The sequence below is a fragment of the Lepisosteus oculatus genome, chromosome 4 (genome assembly GCF_040954835.1).
Source record: "Lepisosteus oculatus isolate fLepOcu1 chromosome 4, fLepOcu1.hap2, whole genome shotgun sequence".
NCBI lineage: Eukaryota > Metazoa > Chordata > Actinopteri > Semionotiformes > Lepisosteidae > Lepisosteus > Lepisosteus oculatus.
In genome coordinates this window covers 16191819-16210887 of record NC_090699.1, presented here as the reverse complement: position 1 = coordinate 16210887, position 19069 = coordinate 16191819, and the positions used below count along the sequence as shown (strand labels likewise).

Here is a 19069-nt window from a genome sequence, read left to right as displayed (position 1 = left end):
GAGCTGGTATCCCATGACACCAGTTAACTCACGCAAGCACATCACCAGTTGGGTCATCTGTCATTCCACCATCCAGCATCCCAACGACTGGAGCTACTTGTGGGAATAGGTACTGGCCAGAAGGAGCCCCAGTTGGAAATGGCTTCGCCCAGAGGTTGAATGAACATTCAAGTGCTTGTGAAGGGCAGGGTCTTTATTAACAGCCGTTCATCTCTGATATCCACAAAATGTGTCCTCTCAGACATTTCCAAAGGTGTGTGTCCAGTGTTGTACACTGGGCCATGGAAGTGTCAGGGAATGACGATGCCTCAATAACGGAGTTACTTTTATTTTGTAACCGACTGCACCGCCTAGCAGTTTGAAAGGGTGCCAGGACACTCTACACATGTGTCTCTCGGGGGAAAGCAGGGATATTGGGGATTTGGGGGTACAGAGAATTAAGTTGTGGTGGCAAATGTATGGGGACGTTCAAGAAAAGAACCTTCTGCATCTTTTTGAAAGTGATTATTTACGGTAGTTCTTTGGAACACCGCCCCTTCTCTGTCCTGTGGCTGTGGTCCAGTTCTACACAGCCAGAGTGCTGCAAGTCTTGCAGACGGAAGAGGAGGCTCCTCCTGTTCTGTACTGTACTGCAAGGCGGTGTAGGAGAGCACACGTCCCAGTGACTGTGCGGCTCCTACTGGACCGGTCCGCAGAGCAAGTGAGAGGCGAGCAACACGCTGCTCTGAATTTCCTGAGGCTCATTCCCAAGGTCAGAGGACTGACCTGAAAAGATCTATTACAAAAGTCTCTGAAGTTGATCTTTTTAGAGCTGCAAATACAATAAATTTGCAAATATAATTTGTTTTTTACTTGTAAGTCATATAATGCTACACAGGAGAGACCTCTGTAACTGCAGTGAACTAAAATGACCTGAAACGATCTGCTCCTCTGACCTTGTGAGTGAGTGGGAGAAGTGAGACTGTTCACAACTGTCTTTAATAATGACTTTTAAAAAGAGGACGTGTCCTTGCACTGGCCTACGAACGTTACACTCGGAATCCCCAAATCCTATCCATTTTCACACTCAGAAGTGTAGAGTACCATCCTAATGAAAAAGTAACAAATCTATTAAGTTAACAGTCAGAGGGGGCAGATCACATTTAAGACATACACTGAATTTAAATATGTATTTAATTTTTGTTCTTAATTAACCAGGAATTCTGAAAATTCACTATTGCATACTAAAGGCTCTACATCTATCAGATGAAATATAGAATCTTATAGACATTACAATATATTGTTAAATTGCACTGATTAATAAACATGAATTAATAAACTTCATTGTGTATATTTGTGGTGTGTCTAAAGCAATTTTAGGGAAATATTACAATAAAATTCAAGCGACTGATGCAAGTTCATTTCTGACTGGGGATATTATTTCCACTGTATTCAGAAACGTTCTAATATCTGGTGTTCTCCTTAGTCCCCTACATCACCAAAGACTACAGGGCAGCAGCTGTTACTTTGGATTCATTATAAATGAGGGACCTCTCGCACCCTCATAATCTCATCTTCAGAAAGTCGTGAGTTTCAGGGCAGGGCCTCTTGCTCTTTTCAGACACTCGCAGCAACTATTCGCTCAGAACCACGTCTGCGTGCCTACCACGTGGAAAGCCTCACCTTTACACGGGAGAGGAGCAAAGCCGCACCCCTTTCCTACATAACACTCACATTCAGAGTTAAGTCCACAAATTTGCCCTAACTTTCGCTGGCGCTGCTGTCAGCCTGCCCCTGTTGCCGATGAAAGGCTCACACAGCGTCATGACAGTTGCAAAACAATGTTCCTCACTCCGTAAGCAACAACTTCAGTGTTTCAAGTCACCCGATATGCCGAGAGTCAAAGGAGCGCAAAACCCCAAGCGTCAAAAGACAAGATGAGTTGATGGAAAGAGCATTGAATTGAGGAGCACAAAAGTTCAGCTCGTACAATAGGCAACGAAGGTCTATTCGTGCGTCTTCATCGCACTTGAAAGGACTGCCTTGCAGACCAAGGACAGCGGGCGGTAAGACATGATGCCGAGAAGCCTGAAGCGAGGGGGATTAGCTCAAATGGTAGAGCGCTCGCTTAGCATGCGAGAGGTAGCGGGATCGATGCCCGCATCCTCCAGGTCCGAGTCTGGAGCTCTGGGAGCCAGGTGCTCTCCTTTAGCCTCTGCGACTTCTGATAGGTTCTCCTCCGCTCAACGTCCTTCAGCTGTCAAGTATTGAAGGGCCACGCCTCCTTCCCCACCTCAGTCTGCACCCAGTGTGTCTCCGGCATTTTCTCGTCCGATTTGGCAGCTTAGCAAATGAAAAGTATATCCGAGTGAAAACAGTGGTGAGAATACTCTCACGAATCCTTAGAAGACGTGCGTTTGATCAACGATTGCTTAACATTCACAGTCGAGCCATCAAGCTCGTAGTTTTCCTTCAAATATTGAAAGCTGTCAGCGAGCACATCACGCTCTGCAGGACGGTGAAGTATTTTGAGTACTTCAACAGAAAGAAGAGCAGACAGCTCCGCAAATATGCGAGGCGCAGAGAGCGCAAGGCGAGCCCCGCACACGTTTCGGTGGCTGAGAGAGGGCGGTTTTTGCTTCTGCATTTCTCAAGTAATGGCGCATGACAACAAGCGATCGCGGTGCTCATTTACCACATAGCGGTGAGGAGTTTTCAGGACGTGTTCTTTTGAACGAGCAACGAGGTTGCCGCCTTGGACAGCTGACTGCACGCTGGCATTGTGCCACGTGATGAGGATTGACCAGGCTCCTTCAGTCATCAGTCACCTTCCATCGTTTGCCGTAAGCAGACGCTGCGAGGTGATGTGGATATCAGTTCCCAGGAGTGAGGAAGAGGAGGAAAAGGGCTCGTCCGGGATTTGAACCCGGGACCTCTCGCACCCGAAGCGAGAATCATACGCCTAGACCAACGAGCCACAGCGACTCTTCCGCGTCTGTGTTGTCAGCGAGCTGGAGGACGGGGGGAGGCGTCATTCGCTCGTCCCGTCAGACCTTCATCAATAAGTCAAGAAAGCCGACTGCCTTGCAGGCGAATAGCAGTGGACGGCGCCCGGTAAGAGGGGGACAAGCGGCACAAGGCGACGCCGAGGAGGAAGGCACAGCGAGGGGGATTAGCTCACATGGTAGAGCGCTCGCTTTGCATGCGAGAGGTAGCGGGATCGATGCCCGCATTCTCCAGGTGTACGCTGAGCGCTCGGTGTGCCGAGAGGTGTCCTTTAACCCCTGATCACGCCTTGCGAGGAGAGTGTGAAGCGTTTAGCAGCCACGCCCCCTTTTCATCTTCTCTCTGGCTTAAGTCCGTCTCCGCCACTCTGTCTTGACACTTCATGGCAGCATGTCAGAGGTCCGAGTGATGTTTTTAATGGCTGAGTGAGGGCACGACGCTGAAGCAGAGAGGCCATTTCAGCCAGAGAGACTTGTGCTAGGTGAGCTGTGAAAGACAGACTCGCGACAGAAACAAAGCCCCAAAGTCTCGGGTGAGATCAAAAGGCAAATGCAACACCCAGCAGAGGGTGTCGCAAGATTAGGGAACAGGCGTCTGAAATCCCTGTGAGGCAAACTTTCCGGCCCGGGCACCGCAGCTGGCCTCGTTGGCGTAGTAGGTAGCGCGTCAGTCTCATAATCTGAAGGTCGTGAGTTCGATCCTCACACGGGGCAGGGCCACTTGCTTTCTTGCTCTTTTCAGACACTTGCAGCAACTATTCGCTCAGAACCACGTCTGCGTGCCTACCACGTGGAAAGCCTCACCTTTACACGGGAGAGGAGCAAAGCCGCACCCCTTTCCTACATAACACTCACATTCAGAGTTAAATCCCCAAATTTGCCCTAACTTTCGCTGGCGCTGCTGTCAGCCTGCCCCTGTTGCCGATGAAAGGCTCACACAGCGTCATGACAGTTGCAAAACAATGTTCCACACTCCGTAAGCGACAACTTCAGTGTTTCAAGTCACCCGATATGCCGAGAGTCAAAGGAGCGCAAAACCCCAAGCGTCAAAAGACAAGATGAGTTGATGGAAAGAGCATTGAATTGAGGAGCACAAAAGTTCAGCTCGTACAATAGGCAACGAAGGTCTATTCGTGCGTCTTCATCGCACTTGAAAGGACTGCCTTGCAGACCAAGGGCAGCGGGCGGTAAGACATGATGCCGAGAAGCCTGAAGCGAGGGGGATTAGCTCAAATGGTAGAGCGCTCGCTTAGCATGCGAGAGGTAGCGGGATCGATGCCCGCATCCTCCAGGTGCGAGTCTGGAGCTCTGGGAGCCGGGTGCTCTCCTTTAGCCTCTGCGACTTCTGATAGGTTCTCCTCCGCTCAACGTCCTTCAGCTGTCAAGCATTGAAGGGCCACGCCTCCTTTCCCACCTCAGTCTGCACCGAGTGCGTCCGATTTGGCAGCTTAGCAAATGAAAAGTATATCCGAGTGAAAACAATGCTGAGAATACTCTCACGAATCCTTAGAAGACGTGCGTTTGATCAACGATTGCTTAACATTCACATTCGAGCCATCAAGCTCGTAGTTTTCCTTCAAATATTGAAAGCTGTCAGCGAGCACATCACGCTCTGGAGGACGGTGAAGTATTTTGAGTACTTCAACAGAAAGAAGAGCAGACAGCTCCGCAAATATGCGAGGCGCAGAGAGCGCAAGGCGAGCCCCGCACACGTTTCGGTGGCTGAGAGAGGGCGGTTTTTGCTTCTGCATTTCTCAAGTAATGGCGCATGACGACAAGCGATCGCGGTGCTCATTTACCACATAGCGGTGAGGAGTTTTCATGACGTGTTCTTTTGAACGAGCAACGAGGTTGCCGCCTTGGACAGCTGACTGCACGCTGGCATTGTGCCACGTGATGAGGATTGACCAGGCTCCTTCAGTCATCAGTCACCTTCCATCGTTTGCCGTAAGCAGACGCTGCGAGGTGTTGTGGATATCAGTTCCCAGGAGTGAGGAAGAGGAGGAAAAGGGCTCGTCCGGGATTTGAACCCGGGACCTCTCGCACCCGAAGCGAGAATCATACGCCTAGACCAACGAGCCACAGCGACTCTTCCGCTTTTGTGTTGTCAGCGAGCTGGAGGACGGGGGGAGGCGTCATTCGCTCGTCCCGTCAGACCTTCATCAATAAGTCAAGAAAGCCGACTGCCTTGAAGGCGAAGGGCAGTGGACGGCGCCCGGTAAGAGGGGAACAAGCGGCACAAGGCGACGCCGAGGAGGAAGGCACAGCGAGGGGGATTAGCTCACATGGTAGAGCGCTCGCTTTGCATGCGAGAGGTAGCGGGATCGATGCCCGCATCCTCCAGGTGTACGCTGAGCGCTCGGTGTGTCGAGAGGTGTCCTTTAACCCCTGATCACGCCTTGCGAGGAGAGTGTGAAGCGTTTAGCAGCCACGCCCCCTTTTCATCTTCTCTCTGGTTTAAGTACGTCTCCGCCACTCTCTCTTGACACTTCATGGCAGCATGTCAGGGGTCCGAGTGATGTTTTTAATGGCTGAGTGAGGGCACGACGCTGAAGCAGAGAGGCCATTTCAGCCAGAGAGACTTGTGTTAGGTGAGCTGTGAAAGACAGACTCGCGACAGAAACAAAGCCCCAAAGTCTCGGGTGAGATCAAAAGGCAAATGCAACACCCAGCAGCGGGTGTCGCAAGATTAGGGAACAGGCGTCTGAAATCCCTGTGAGGCAAACTTTCCAGCCCGAGTGCCGCAGCTGGCCTCGTTGGCGTAGTAGGTAGCGCGTCAGTCTCATAATCTGAAGGTCGTGAGTTCGATCCTCACACGGGGCAGGGCCACTTGCTTTCTTGCTCTTTTCAGACACTTGCAGCAACTATTCGCTCAGAACCACGTCTGCGTGCCTACCACGTGGAAAGCCTCACCTTTACACGGGAGAGGAGCAAAGCCGCACCCCTTTCCTACATAACACTCACATTCAGAGTTAAATCCCCAAATTTGCCCTAACTTTCGCTGGCGCTGCTGTCAGCCTGCCCCTGTTGCCGATGAAAGGCTCACACAGCGTCATGACAGTTGCAAAACAATGTTCCACACTCCGTAAGCAACAACTTCAGTGTTTCAAGTCACCCGATATGCCGAGAGTCAAAGGAGCGCAAAACCCCAAGCGTCAAAAGACAAGATGAGTTGATGGAAAGAGCATTGAATTGAGGAGCACAAAAGTTCAGGGCTTGCAGACCAAGGGCAGCGGGCGGTGCCCGGTAAGAGGGGCGAGAGAGTTGTGGATGCGAAAGCTGCTTTCCTGTAGACACTGCTAGTATAAATGTGGTTCAGCTAGTTCTGTTTGTGACCAGTAGTTTTGCTGCCCATGTTGATGATGCTTGAGAGCTGGGTTCTACCCATGACTCCAAGAGGAGCTGTTTATTCGCAGGTTTCGACTTCACGCCTCTCTCGACTTCACACCACCTGAGTGCCCACTCCGCCCCCCCGCTCTCGGCTTCTTTTCTCCTCTGCTTTATCAGCTGCTGACTCCCCTGTCTTTCTCACACCTGAAGAAGGCTCTACAGCCGGAACATTGTGTTTCATTTCTTCTCTTTCTAGCAGGGAATAAACCTTTACTTGCTCCATTGAAGTAGTGAGGATGTCTTGATATTCGCCTCTGTGACTAAGTGGGGAAAATGTTTAAAAGCTGACAACTTTGATAAGTATAATTCTGGATCTATGTTGTGGGTACTGTTTTGTGGTCTCACTGATGAGTTGGACGTAATACCTTTTCTATGATTTGAAACTTTCCTTACCATTACCGTGAGAGTTCTCACAGTACTGTCTGTAGAGACTGTAGTCTAAATGGGAGACCGTGACATTCTGACGATCGATCACACCTCTCTCTCGTGGGTCTGAGGACAGGCTCCTAATCTACCAGCTAATCAATCCATTGCAGGGTCTGTATTGATCTTCTAAATGCCACCAAAGAAGCGCTCTGTCATTGTGCTGCCAAGGGGGATACAGCTCTCAGCACAGCTGCGCAGTGCTCGTCAGCGAACCCAACTACCTTCTGAGCTTCTAACTCTCCCTGAACTCGCCTCCTTACAATCCTCTGCCTGAGCCAGAGTGGAGCTCGTCTCTGTTGTCTCTGCTCTGGCTGCCAGACATCTGAAGGCTCCACAGACAAAACCCCGTGTCTCCTCTCTTTTCCTTTCAGCCTGGAATACATCTTCACCTGTTCCTTTGCAGCCTACGCATGCTGGGTAATTTATGCTGTAGATGAAGTTGGTGGTGCTTTCTTTGGTCAATTCCTTTTATAGAAAAAGACCCATTTGAACAAACATTAAAAACATCAAAATAAAAATCTTAACCCTCAGTAAAATATACTGAGTGAACTAAGCAAGCGCTATCTAGCACTACATGTACAAAGGAAAAAGTGAAGGTTTATTCCATGCTCAAAAGAGAACTAAAGAGACACAAAGTTTCGGGTGAGACCTGAAAAAGGCTCCACAGCCGAAACGTTATGTCACTTTTCTTCTCTTTTCAGCAGGGAATAAGCCTTTACTTGTTCCTGTGCAGCCTACACATGCTGACGCAGCTCCCTACGTGAGTTACATTTGCAACACTGGGAGCTTCACTGAGCACTGTGACTAATGACTTGCTTTCCCTAAACGTCTTGTTGATTTTAAAACATTATCTATGTCAAGCCCAGTACACCTAGAGGGTGCTCTACTTCTGTCCTGTTCCTAGTTCCCTGTGATTATTAATGTCTTTCTGGTGTGTCTGGTTGTGTAGCCTGTTTACTTCCTGTGTCTTCTCTGCTCCCAGCTCAGCATTGAGGGCTCGGATGTCCTGAGACCCGCCTAGCACCAGGTCGCTCCTGTCCGTGGCCTGAGGGCATAGGTTTCTATACCGACATTGTCCGACCCCCTGAGCCTGGGCTAACCCTGGTGTTGCCCCTGTTACCGCTACGCACAGGGTCTCTACTGCTCTCCTTGTCGTTCCACGGCTTGCCCTTCCGACATCCGCGACAATCTATTACACAAGCAGCTTGTATGTAACGAGCCACTGTTTTTGAAGTAGCTTTCGACAGTGCACGTCATTGTATCACGCTTATCTTGTATACTTTGAGGGTGTTGCCGTTGTTTTATCAGTGAATCATATAAAACGTGTTTTATCAAACTTGTTTTTTATTTAGTGTTCACACAGGGGGTGAAGAGAGGGGAAACAAAAGCCCAGACATACTGTAAGAAGTTACTTTCCCCAAATACTTAGAAAAGTGTGTTTAATGTTAATCCCCTCATCCCGCCCCAGACTGCCATCTGGCCTGGAAGGGTGACTGTCTGTAAGATGTCTGTGGGTTTCGAGGTACAGGTAGTGATCGGGCCCAGGGGTAATTCTAGGTACAGACACAAAACAAGAGCTGTTCTCCTTCCTGTGTCCTCAGGATTTGTGTCCTGCATGGCTCCAGCTGGGGCAGTATGAAGGTCCAGTATGTTTATGAGGGTTAAGTTAAATTAATTAATAATAATAATTGCTTACACTTATATAGCGCTTTTCTGGACAGTCCACTCAAAGCGCTGTACAGGTAATGGGGATCCCCTCCACCACCACCAATGTGCAGCCCCACCTGGATGATGCGACGGCAGCCATAGTGCGCCAGAACGCTCACCACACACCAGATATCAGTGGGGAGGAGAGCAGAGTAATGTAGCCAAGTCATAGAGCTACAATTCATTGGCTACATAGAGTAATGTAGCCAATTCAAATTAATTGCTGTTCCTTTCATGTAACACTGTTGCCTAAGAGAGGGAGTGAAATAGCATAACAGCCAGGCCTCAGCACTCTGAGGGCATTAACGGTAAGCAGTCTGGTCTGACCACACGCTGCATGTTCTCTTACTCTCACAGCAGAAAGAGGTGCAGCTGAAATGAAAAATCCAGAGTAGGTCAAATGCATTGTTAATCTTCAGTCGATGTGCATATGTACACTACATCATTGTAAGAGTCAGTAAGATCTTTTTTATCTTGATATTCAGTGTGATATTCATATTTACTTTGTTTTTGTGACTTTGACTTTTAGCCGTTAGCGTTTCACAGCAGTGTGACTCCTCGGCCGAATGTAGCTTGGCTGAGAGAGATGTAATTCAGGAGACGGTCCAGCAGGGGGCAGCGATGAAGCACAGGCACTGTCCTGCGGGGTCCAAGCTGAGTGGGGAGAGGGGACGGCTGGTGTTTCGTGTTGTACTTCCTCTCGGCCCTGTCCTGTGGGGAGCCGTGTTGATTATCGATCCCGTGCTGCGGCGTTCCTGTAGCGATGGACGCAGGCCAGCGTGGCTCCCGGTGGGAGCGAGTCCTGGAGTCTGTTTCCTCCCCGGCTCACTCGGCGATGGTGAGCAGAGAGCAGAGCACCAGGGGCACCTCCTTGTCCCCGGTGCCCAGCAGCGGGTACAGCCGCTCGGAGAAGCTGTCGGTGAAGGTGTAGATCTCCGAGCCGGTCTTGGCGTTGTAGAAGGAGACCTGGCCTTCCTCGTAGTCCACGAACACGCCCACCTTCTTCAGCTTCAGCGAGTACTTCACCTTGGAGGCGGCAGGGCTGGTCAGGGCGCGCAGGTGGGACCCGCACCACCAGAGGGCCCAGTAGCCCGTGAGTGGGCTCATGTCGAACAGCCCCTTGCGGGGGGCCGACTCCCGCACCGCCCCCAGCTTCCAGTCCGTGTTGTCGCTCACCGCCACCTCCCAGTAGTGCCTCCCGGAGGTGAAGCCCTCCTTGCCCAGCACGCAGGACAGCACGTCGTAGCGCTGGGAGCTGTTGCGGTAGTGCTGCAGCTTCTCGCCTCTCTTCACCTGCTTGCGGTCCTCCGACAGGATGAGGAAGGGGTAGGCCGTCACCGGGTTCAGGGTGATGTCGTCTGGGGAAGAGGAAGAGGAAGAGTCATGAGGCTGTCCCGTCGGCACGGTGTTAAACAGGGGCGAAAGGAAGGAGGGCGAGGGGACGTGACTCACCCGTGTAGGAGCGGATCCTCTTGATGCCTGCGGAGACAGGGGAGAAGGAGGATCAGCATGGCCTCGTGCCTCAGCACACAGGACAGCGGGTGTGTGTGCCTCCGCAGCGCAGCAGAGAGGCTCACGTCGAGCGGCTCTAGGTCAGAGCTGGCCAGCACGATCAGGAAGGGAATATCTCACGCGGAGCTGCTACTGCTATCCCTGCTGCTGCTACTCCCACTGCTGCACAGCCAGCAGCCATTTCACCCTGCAGCTCACAGCTCACAGCTGGCAGCCCAGTGGAGCTCAGCAGGTGTGAGTCTGGCCAGTACCTGGAGAGGAGACTCCTGGGAAAGCTGAGGCTGCTGCTGGAAGAGGTGTTAGTGGGGCCATCAGGGGGCGCTCACCCTGCAGTCTGTGTGGGTCCTAATGCCCCAGTATAGTGATGGGGACACTGTACTGTAAAAAACCGAGGTCTTGACTCTGTGGTCATTCAAAATCCCAGGGCATTTCTTGAAAAGAGTAGGGTGTCCTGGCCAAATTTCTCCCTTTACCAGTTATGTCTCCTAATAACCCCCCTCTCTGAACTGGCTTCATCACTCTGCTCTCCTCCCCACTGAGAGCTGGTGTGTGTGAGCAGACTGGAGCATCATCCAGGTGGGGCTGCACACTGGTGGTGGTGGAGAGGAGACCCCATTACCTGTAAAGCACTCGGAGTGGAGTATCCAGAAAAGCGCTACAGAAGGGTAAGGATGATTATTTATTTACTTCTACTGCACTGTCACTACTGTTACTGCACTGCTCCTACTAGTACTGTTTCTGCAGCTGGCAGCATGTTTTCTACTCGCTACCACTATATCTGCTGTTATTGCTCCCACTGCCCCAGAAGTGTCCCACCGCTACTGCTGCTGCTCTTGGTGCTGTTACAGCTGCAGCACAGGGTTTCTGAAGAGCAGCATAGAGGCAGACTTACCGGAGCCTGGTCGAATCCTGGTTAGATCTGGAAGACAGACAGACAGACATCAGGCTACAGATACAAGGGCTCAGGGGGCAAATTGGACAGAAGAGAGAGGGGTGTCAATATTGCAGAGAAGTTTAATAAACACACACGACAGGACACGAGATAATGGGAGAGACAGGAGATAACAGAGAATCCCTCAGTAATAAAATAAACAACAGGACAGGAGACACGGTGAGAGGAGATCTCACAAAATCTCTCAGTAATAAATACACACAACAGGACAGGAGACACAGTGAGAGAGAGAGGAGACATTAGAATCTCTCAGTAAATAGTACACAACAGGACAGGAGACAAGTGAGAGGGAGGAGACAGAATCTCTCAGTAATAAACACACACAACAGGACAGGAGACACAGTGAGAGAGAGGAGACAATAGAATCTCTCAGTAATAAACGCACACAACAGGACAGGAGACAAGTGCCACTGTGTCGACAGTCTTACCTTTCAGGGACCACTGACTCCTCCTCATCCCTCGTAGACTCATCATGCTCTCGCTGTGAGAGAGAGAACCTGCAACACCAAGAAGACAAATTCAGAAGCACAGGCGTCTGGGTGTCTCTGATAGAGACATAAGCCAAGCTGCACCACAGACAGTCTGAAGTCTAGTGCTGCATATTGCACGTACTCTAGTTCTCTTACAGTAGAGACCTGTGACCCACATTTTTGTTTCCCTTATAAAGCCCTGTGGTGATGCGGAGGAACTCGGACCAAAAGGGATCTTTGGGGTTTGGCAATATCCTCACACCACCACAAGAGGTCGCCATACGCACACAGTTCCTAAACTTCTGTCTGAGCAGTCCTGCCCACCGACCCTCGCTCGTGCCTCACCCCCTGCCCCCCCGAGGCTGCGCCCCGCCGCTCAGACTCACCAGACCGCCGGGGCCGGACCTCGCCCATCCGGATGTCGTCCAGCCTCTCTCTCACGTCGCCCAGGGCTCTCTTCACCTCCTCCAGGTGGAAATGCATCTCCAGGCTCAGGCTGGACGTGTCCTCTGTCTGAATGGGCCTGCTGGCCTCCTGGAAGCCCTGGGAGGGGAGAGAGCGAGTGGAAGATCAGAGGTGAACAGTGGGTGACCTATTGACAAGGTATTGATTATCTGCAGTAAGGAACAGTGACTACCTGCAGTTAGGTGATGTGGTCCTCAGAGGTGTACAGTGGGTTTTGATGACTTATTGACAAGATATTGATTATCTGCAGTGAGGAACAGTGACTACCTGCAGACAGCTGATGTGATCCTCAGATGTGGACGGTAGGTATTGATGACCTATTGAAGGTGTATTGATTTTGTGCAGTGAGGAACAGTGACTACCTGCAGAAAGCTGATGTGGTCCTCGGAGGTGGACAGGTGCTCCAGGGTGTTGTGCCGATTATTGAGCTCGGTCATCTCGTTGCCCAGCTGTCTGACCATCTCCTCCCCCCTGCTCTCCATAGCCTCCTGCTTCTGGTTGATCCCGGCGACCAGCTCCTCCCGGATCCGCTCTGCTGACCGGATCACCTCCGCCAGGACCTCCTCGCACTGTGCCTTCTCCCGCTGGGCCAGGCTCTGATGGGACAGCGGCGTGTTCAGACACGGGCAGAGGCTGACGGCCCCACCGTGTCACTTCAGTAGCAGAGGGAGCCCCGTAGAGGGCGCTTTGTGCAGCTGGGAGTGCACGGGCCCAACACAGTAACAGCAGGTCACCCATATGGTGACGCATGAAACCCACAGGTCGCGCCTTGATTCCCATCAGCCCTTGCAACTGTAACTCACTACGTTGCAAACATAGATATGTAGGGCCATGCCTCCTCACAGTGTGGGCTGTGCTGTGGAAAAGTCTCAGGTGTCCAGCAGAATCAAAAGCAATCATGCATAATGAGTATAGATCGAGAACTGCATGGAGCTTTTTCCAGCTTTTAACCAAATGTTATACAGATGTGGAGATTGAAAAAGTGGTCAGATATTTCTTATTCACCCTGTTGTCTGTGTTTCAGCAATAAACCTTATTTTGGTTTGAGTGATTGATATCTTGGAATCATTTGGGATTGCTGTGAAAGGATGGGAGATGTTGAAAGTGAGGCGCATGGGGAAAAGGGTTGGGAAGCTTTTGACAAGAGACTGGACTACAGGACTCACTCTGAGGGACTCCATCGTGCTCTGCAGCTCCGACAGCTTGAGACCCCGGAGCTCAATGCCCTTCCGCAGCTCCAAGCCCATCTTCCCAAGCAGCTTCTGCAAAAACCAAATGAGCTGCATGAGATAAATAGCACCCTGCACCCCATGTCCCTCAGATGTAATCTTGCTGGTTATTGCAGTCATTTTGGGTCAACTCATTGTTGAAACCCTTGAACCATCCACAGCCCTAGATAGGGGGGTCCTGTGAATCGAGCTTTAGAGTAGAGTAGAGTAGTTTATTGCCATACATGCACGTACGTTGGAATTCTTAATCGTGTTGATCTCTCAGGACATACACAGTACAGCAGACAACACCATACAATGTAGACAACAGGAACAATAATTATGTAGTGGAAAAATAAATAAATCTGTAGTGCAGATGTGTGTTGAGTGTGAGGCCCTACAGTGAGCTGTTGAGGACGCACACTGCAGTGGGATAGGAGCTGTTCTTGAGTCTAGTGGATCTTGTTTTAACAGCGCGGTACCGCTTGTCAGGGCACAGGGGGGAGAACAGTTTGTGGCCTTTAGGAAAAAACAGGCTGCATGGAAAAAACAAACGCTATGGCGACCACCATAGCAGCAGCATTGCAGCTCAGGGGCAGTGGTGGGGGGTGATGGGGTCAGACATCATGGGTCAGTGTGCTGCCTGGGTCAGGGCTGAGGGCTCTGGATAGTGGTGTGGAGTTGTGGTTAGGGGTCAGGGCTCTAGATGGCAGTCTGGAGCTGGGGTGAAAGGTCAGGGGTCAGGACTCTGGGAGGTAGTGTGATGCGGGGGTCAGAGATCAGGGGCCAGAGCTCTAGGTGGCAGCATGGTGCTTGGGTGAAAGGTCAGGGGTCAGGGTTCTAGGAGGCAGTGTTGTGCTGGGGTGACAGGTCAGGGGTCAGGGCTTTGAGCAGTGGGGTGGGGCCGGGGTTGGACTCTTGGTGGCAGTGTAGAGCTGTAGTAGGGGTCAGGGCTGGGGTAGGCAGTGCAGAGCTGGTGTCAGGCATCAGTGAGCCTCTCCTTTCTTTGTGTTGAGCCTGTCCAGTGTGTGGCCTTTGGCAGTTCAAACTCCCATCCTGGCCTCTACCTGCTGCCCTCCCCATACCTGCTTGCTGCTCCTCTCCACCTGGACGGACACTGTCCTGTGCTTGCGGTGCTCGGCCTGGGCGCAGCTGGCGCACACGCAGACCTGGTCCGTGCGGCAGTACACGTCCAGGAGCTTGTGGTGGATCGTGCACATGCGGCCCTGGAAGGCCACCTGGGGCTCCCGCAGCTGGTGGTGGGAGAAGGACGCCCCCTGGAGGTGCTGCTGGATGTGGGCCTCGCAGTAGGAGGCCATGCAGGTCAGGCAGGAGCGCACGGCTCGCCGCCTCCCGCCCAGGCACACGTCGCAGGCGATCTCCCCCGGCTGGGCGCGGTTGCCTCCCCATGCATCGTCCTCCCCCGCCCTCGACTCCTTGTAGGTCTCGGCGATCTGGGCGAAGATGCGGTTGATGTTGAGCTCGGGGCGGCGCGGGAAGCTGCGCTTGCAGAGGGGGCAGCAGCACTTGTCGACCTCGCTGGTGTCCCAGTAGCCCCCGATGCACAGCTGGCAGAAGTTGTGGCCACAGGGCGTGGAGACGGGGTCGGAGAAGATGTCCAGGCAGATCGAGCAGGTCAGCTCCTGCTCGCTGCAGAGGGCCTCTGCCATCTTGAACAGCAGCCGGGGTGGGTTGAAGGGTCAAAGATCAAAAGCCAAAGATCAAGGTCAAAGGCTAAAGGTCGAATGCTAAATGTTTGTGGTTTGCGATTTGAGGTCAAAGGTTAAATGTTTAAGACTAGCGGTCAAAGGTTAAAGGTGGTGTAAGCTCAGAGAGAGCTGGGGCGGGAAGCAGCAGAGAGAATGTAGTTGAGGCCCTGTGATAAAAAAAGAAACATTAAGTAGAACGAAGATGAATGTGAATAACAGCATCTTATGGTGACCATATTGGACTGGAATACAGAGTTAGGGCAGTAAGGGCTTTGGAGAGTGTTGGGGCTTACAGAAAATGTGGATCGGTTGCTACAGTGAAAGAGAGAGGATGAGGCTGTGGCTGAACTGAACAGCGTGCAGTGTGAGGGAACAGCGAAGGTTCACCTGAGTGAGTGATAACCTTGTAAAAAGAAGCTCCTGAAAGCCTACAAGCTTCCCTTCAGCTGGCTGTCTAGTGCCCAGGACAGTGTGCCCCTGTACTCATCCCTGCCCTTCGTCCTGCCTGCGCGGGGTCTGCCTGTCTGATCTCTGATGATCAGGGCGCGTCCCAATGTGCTCTCACCCTTTTCAGAGCGAGCTGAGACTGAGCTGAGCTATTTTAGTCTGGGGGGGCGGGGTGGGGATTGACAGAGTAAATTCCAGTCGTGGTCCAGGGCAGAGTTTGCCTCTTCTTTATTCAGAGGAATCGCAGAAAGAGACACAAATGGATGACTTAATTCCAGGCCGGGCACGGGTGCGCTCACTCTTTGCAACAGGATATTTGAAGGTGCCAATTATTGTGACGCCTCACTTCCGGATGTCTGCCCTAGGTTTCGGGTTCTGGGTCTGGGCTCCCTGCTCCTTCGTGTGACTTATGCGGGACAAGAAGGAGGTTTGAGGGCTATGGTTTTTGACATATTTTGGAAAATTGGCACTTGAAAAAGGGGGCTCCCCTCTTTTGGTAATTGTTACCAACTTGAGACCTGGAGAGCCAGACTCAGTGGTACCAGAATTAGACTAGTTCAGCCTCATTCTTCTAGAGAAGAGGTGATGGACCGGTGCTCACACCACAGACACTAACCTCAGAGTTCTGCTGAGGCCCCAGCAGGAGACTGTGCAAAAAGATTTTCTGAGACATTGTGCCATCTACTACAGATCCTGCCCTCTGCTGTTCACAGCCAAGAACAATAAGATGAAAAATAAACCCTACAAAAATGTTTTGACTGATTGTCAACACTGATGCCCTGGGGGGACTAACATGATGTAATCCAGAACAAAAGACTCACTTGAATGTTTACACAGTCTGCCTTAGTGAGGTATTAGAGAATGATAGGCACCATAGGAGTGGACCATACTGTCCAAACAAAGGATGTTTCACGAAGCCTGTAAAGTAGCAGCAGACCAGTCCTTTTCCTCATCAGAACTTTATAAGAAGTGAAAGGAGGCCCTACTGACCTGGTTCTGTTCTTCTCTTGTAGGCCCAAAGCCAGAAGAGGACAAAATCCCCCCCCCCATTAGATTGAATCCCCTTCAACCCCCCCTTCCTAGAAAGGGCTGTTTTGGAGTAGCCAATCAAACTTGCACGCCTTTAGGAGGTGGGAGAAACTGCAGCACCTAGCAAGAATCCACAGGGAGAACACGTCAGCTCTGCACAGACAGGACCCCCCCACCCAGAATCGACCCCTGAACTCTTCTGGGGAATGGGGCTGTGAGGCAGTGGTGCTAACTGCAACACCACAGTATCACCCCTGCATGCACGTGCTGCTTTGGCAAAGAAGGCTGCAGTGAATGAGGTCAAGGCAGGACCTCAATGAAGGCAACAGCACACCTAGCTAATGTTTTAAGTCAGACAGCTCCGATGGTCTATGCTTAGTGGATTCATAGAAAAATGCCAGCAGGAAATGGAACTCCGGGCCACAGGAAGTGTCTGAACTCCCACCCAGAGCAACACAGGATTGATACCAGGTACCTGAGCCTCTGTGAGGGCCATCCTCCAGCATTATTCTGTGTACATTTTAATTGCTTTAATTGCTTTAATTGCCGAAAAACTAGATATCTCAACTGGTACAAAAAATGCTTCACCCCTAAATTCCATGTGTCTCCCACTGAATCCTTTCCCTGCACGACCAGGAGCACCAGGAGGAGAAACATCCCCAGAGGCGGGTTCTCCTCATTGCGTTATTAACTTACAGATCTCAGAAGGAGCCCGGGTCAGTATAGATTTGCAGACATAAGCACAGCCCTTATAAGGCAACAGCAGCTACCAACTTCTTCACCTCAGACCACCGAGAATGAAAGTCAGGGATTAAAAGACAGCAGATCCTACCTCCGGGTGCATGTCCTCTTCCTCACGACTAAACAGCAGAAATCTATGGCCAACTTGTCACTCAGCCCGTACGGAAGATGGGAATATCCTTACCCCCCTCACCCCCCAAAAACACCAACAGCTCCAGCAGCAGTGGCGTGCAGGAGAGCCTCTCAGACACGCTGGACCTGGTGTGCCTGTGCCTCTCAGCAGTGAGTCACTGCAGGAATCAGGTCAAACCAAACCTTTCTACTCACACACCCCCCAGCTGCTCCACCCCGAGAGACTGGTTCCACCACTTCTCCAGGATGCTCTGGATTTGCTGGATTCCCGGCTTTAAAGGTGCACCACACATCTAAAGCCTCTTCCCAGCATGTGTGAGAAAACGTCCTGCTGCTTGCTGGTGTTCATTGGCCCGGCCAGGCCTGTGTCATCTTTGGGTCAAGAGTGCTAATATTGCATACTAATGGTCAGGAGGGATTGTGCTGATGGTGTTTGGCCTCTTTTGATTCACTACACAGATCAAGGACTGGGTAGGAATTTCCAAAAAGACTCATTCTAGGTCTCAAGGGTAGGAGGTCTGAGGAAAGAGTGGAGGAACTTGATCTCTTTGGTTTTAGTAAAAGACAGTGAAAGGTTCTGATCCCGGAGGGCCAGTGCATCTACAGGTTTGCAGTCCAACTGGTCTTTTAATGGCCTGAGTTGGCTCGTTATTTTCTGAATTGGAGCAGCTTCTCCCAGGCGCTTCAGGTGCTGCTGCTTTAGAAATTCCCTGACCCCCTGCAGGACCAGGATAGTGGACCCCTGGCTAAGAGATGGAACTGAAGGGCCACCCCAGATTTTAAATCTTTGAAAGGGTTAAGTCAAGATGGCTGACCCCAACAGTTACGTCAAGCTTGATGAACAGAGCGCGAGAACACAACTGGACAGTGAATGGCCAGGTTTGCACAAATATTGGAAAACACAATGGAAGGCAGAAGGGGGAGGAGGCTGAGCTCTGGTGCGATGAAGTGCCTGTTCTCAGTGTCATGTTTTTACACTGTTGTGAGGACCATTGTGCTGACCTCTTTGGGCAGAGCCTGGAGGCTTTTTGTGTAAAAGGCTCTTCAGCAAGAGGTCGAAAGGCACAACAGAGAGGGAAAGCATATCTGCTGGTATCAAAAGCACAAATGCAGAACAGATGTGTTGAAGATGTCAGGACAAACGGCAGCCTTATACAGAAAGAAAGAGCTGTGCCGTGTGTTTCCCAGCCCTAGTGTCAACTCTGCGAAGTTTCTCGCACGTTTCGTCAGGCAGGTTCTTTTATGTAGTAAGAGGAGTGCGGTTTATACCAGCTCTCGACTGAAGAAAATCTCGAGTCATGCTGAGACAGACTCGCTTCCTGAAGTGGTTGGTTCAGGACAGTCAGTTTTCTATTTTACCCCATTCTGGAATGCAGCACTCCCAAACTATCCCGTCTGTCCAGCGGGGCGACATTCCAACCTTGCTGGTACAGCTGGATGAGACAGGAGTCCTTCAGCTGTGAGCGATTAGAATAGCACTGAAAGAACAACACTGCCTCTGGCAGAACATTACTGATTGAGGGCCGGACTGTTCTTTCTCCCCTCTCTCACTTTGCCTCCTGTCCTGTTGGGTGTGTTTATTACTGACAGATCCTGTGTGATCACCTCTCTCTCACAGAGACACTGCTGTCCCTCTCCTCTCACACTCCCCCTGAACTCACACACTGACACACCTGAGTGGACTGTAGACACTGCTAGAGACACTGCTGTCAATGTCAGTCAGTCAGTCACAGTGTATCCCAGTATCCCTTTGATACTAAACTTGATACCCAGTATCTCTTGGAAACCCAGTATCCATTTGACCCTTTAAAAGAGACTGAATATACAGTATACAGAGTATTGCCTGAAGTGCATTTCAGTGTTGCAATGCAGGTTTCAGTTTTGTGGGATTAAATAC

The 19069-nt window shown here is 51.2% G+C and overlaps 1 protein-coding gene and 8 non-coding genes across 9 annotated transcripts; 6 read left to right on the top strand and 3 right to left on the bottom strand.

Annotated features, from left to right (window-relative positions):
• The first annotated feature begins 2076 nt into the window (after positions 1-2076).
• Positions 2077-2149, top strand: trnaa-agc (transfer RNA alanine (anticodon AGC)). Its single transcript has one exon. It is a non-coding gene; the product is annotated as a tRNA-Ala (tRNA).
• A 735-nt stretch (positions 2150-2884) lies between these two features.
• trnap-cgg (transfer RNA proline (anticodon CGG)) lies at positions 2885-2956 on the bottom strand. Its single transcript has one exon. It is a non-coding gene; the product is annotated as a tRNA-Pro (tRNA).
• A 189-nt stretch (positions 2957-3145) lies between these two features.
• Positions 3146-3218, top strand: trnaa-ugc (transfer RNA alanine (anticodon UGC)). The gene has a single exon. It is a non-coding gene; the product is annotated as a tRNA-Ala (tRNA).
• Positions 3219-3625: 407 nt separating this feature from the next.
• On the top strand, positions 3626-3698 carry trnam-cau (transfer RNA methionine (anticodon CAU)). The gene has a single exon. It is a non-coding gene; the product is annotated as a tRNA-Met (tRNA).
• Positions 3699-4202: 504 nt separating this feature from the next.
• Positions 4203-4275, top strand: trnaa-agc (transfer RNA alanine (anticodon AGC)). Its single transcript has one exon. It is a non-coding gene; the product is annotated as a tRNA-Ala (tRNA).
• Positions 4276-4993: 718 nt separating this feature from the next.
• trnap-cgg (transfer RNA proline (anticodon CGG)) lies at positions 4994-5065 on the bottom strand. Its single transcript has one exon. It is a non-coding gene; the product is annotated as a tRNA-Pro (tRNA).
• Positions 5066-5254: 189 nt separating this feature from the next.
• On the top strand, positions 5255-5327 carry trnaa-ugc (transfer RNA alanine (anticodon UGC)). The gene has a single exon. It is a non-coding gene; the product is annotated as a tRNA-Ala (tRNA).
• A 407-nt stretch (positions 5328-5734) lies between these two features.
• trnam-cau (transfer RNA methionine (anticodon CAU)) lies at positions 5735-5807 on the top strand. Its single transcript has one exon. It is a non-coding gene; the product is annotated as a tRNA-Met (tRNA).
• A 2319-nt stretch (positions 5808-8126) lies between these two features.
• Positions 8127-17767, bottom strand: LOC102686535 (E3 ubiquitin-protein ligase TRIM39-like). Its single transcript, XM_006630220.3, has 9 exons — positions 17132-17767; positions 14200-14990; positions 13073-13168; positions 12269-12502; positions 11828-11984; positions 11400-11468; positions 10912-10938; positions 9960-9986; positions 8127-9865 (listed from the first exon to the last, which is right to left on the bottom strand). Exons 2-9 carry the CDS (start codon positions 14782-14784, stop codon positions 9333-9335), a joined length of 1728 nt encoding a protein of 575 aa, XP_006630283.2. The 5' UTR covers positions 14785-14990; positions 17132-17767; the 3' UTR covers positions 8127-9332.
• Positions 17768-19069: the final 1302 nt, after the last annotated feature.

Excerpts from the sequence above, each read along its gene's own strand:
- LOC102686535 (XM_006630220.3), bottom strand. The coding sequence starts at position 14,784 with ATGGCAGAGGCCCTCTGCAGCGAGCAGGAGCTGACCTGCTCGATCTGC. Across the intron at positions 13,169-14,199 it reads TGGAGAGGAGCAGCAAGCAG|AAGCTGCTTGGGAAGATGGG; the intron begins GTATGGGGAGGG and ends TGGTTTTTGCAG. Across the intron at positions 9,866-9,959 it reads GAGGATCCGCTCCTACACGG|ACGACATCACCCTGAACCCG; the intron begins GTGAGTCACGTC and ends CCTCTTCCCCAG.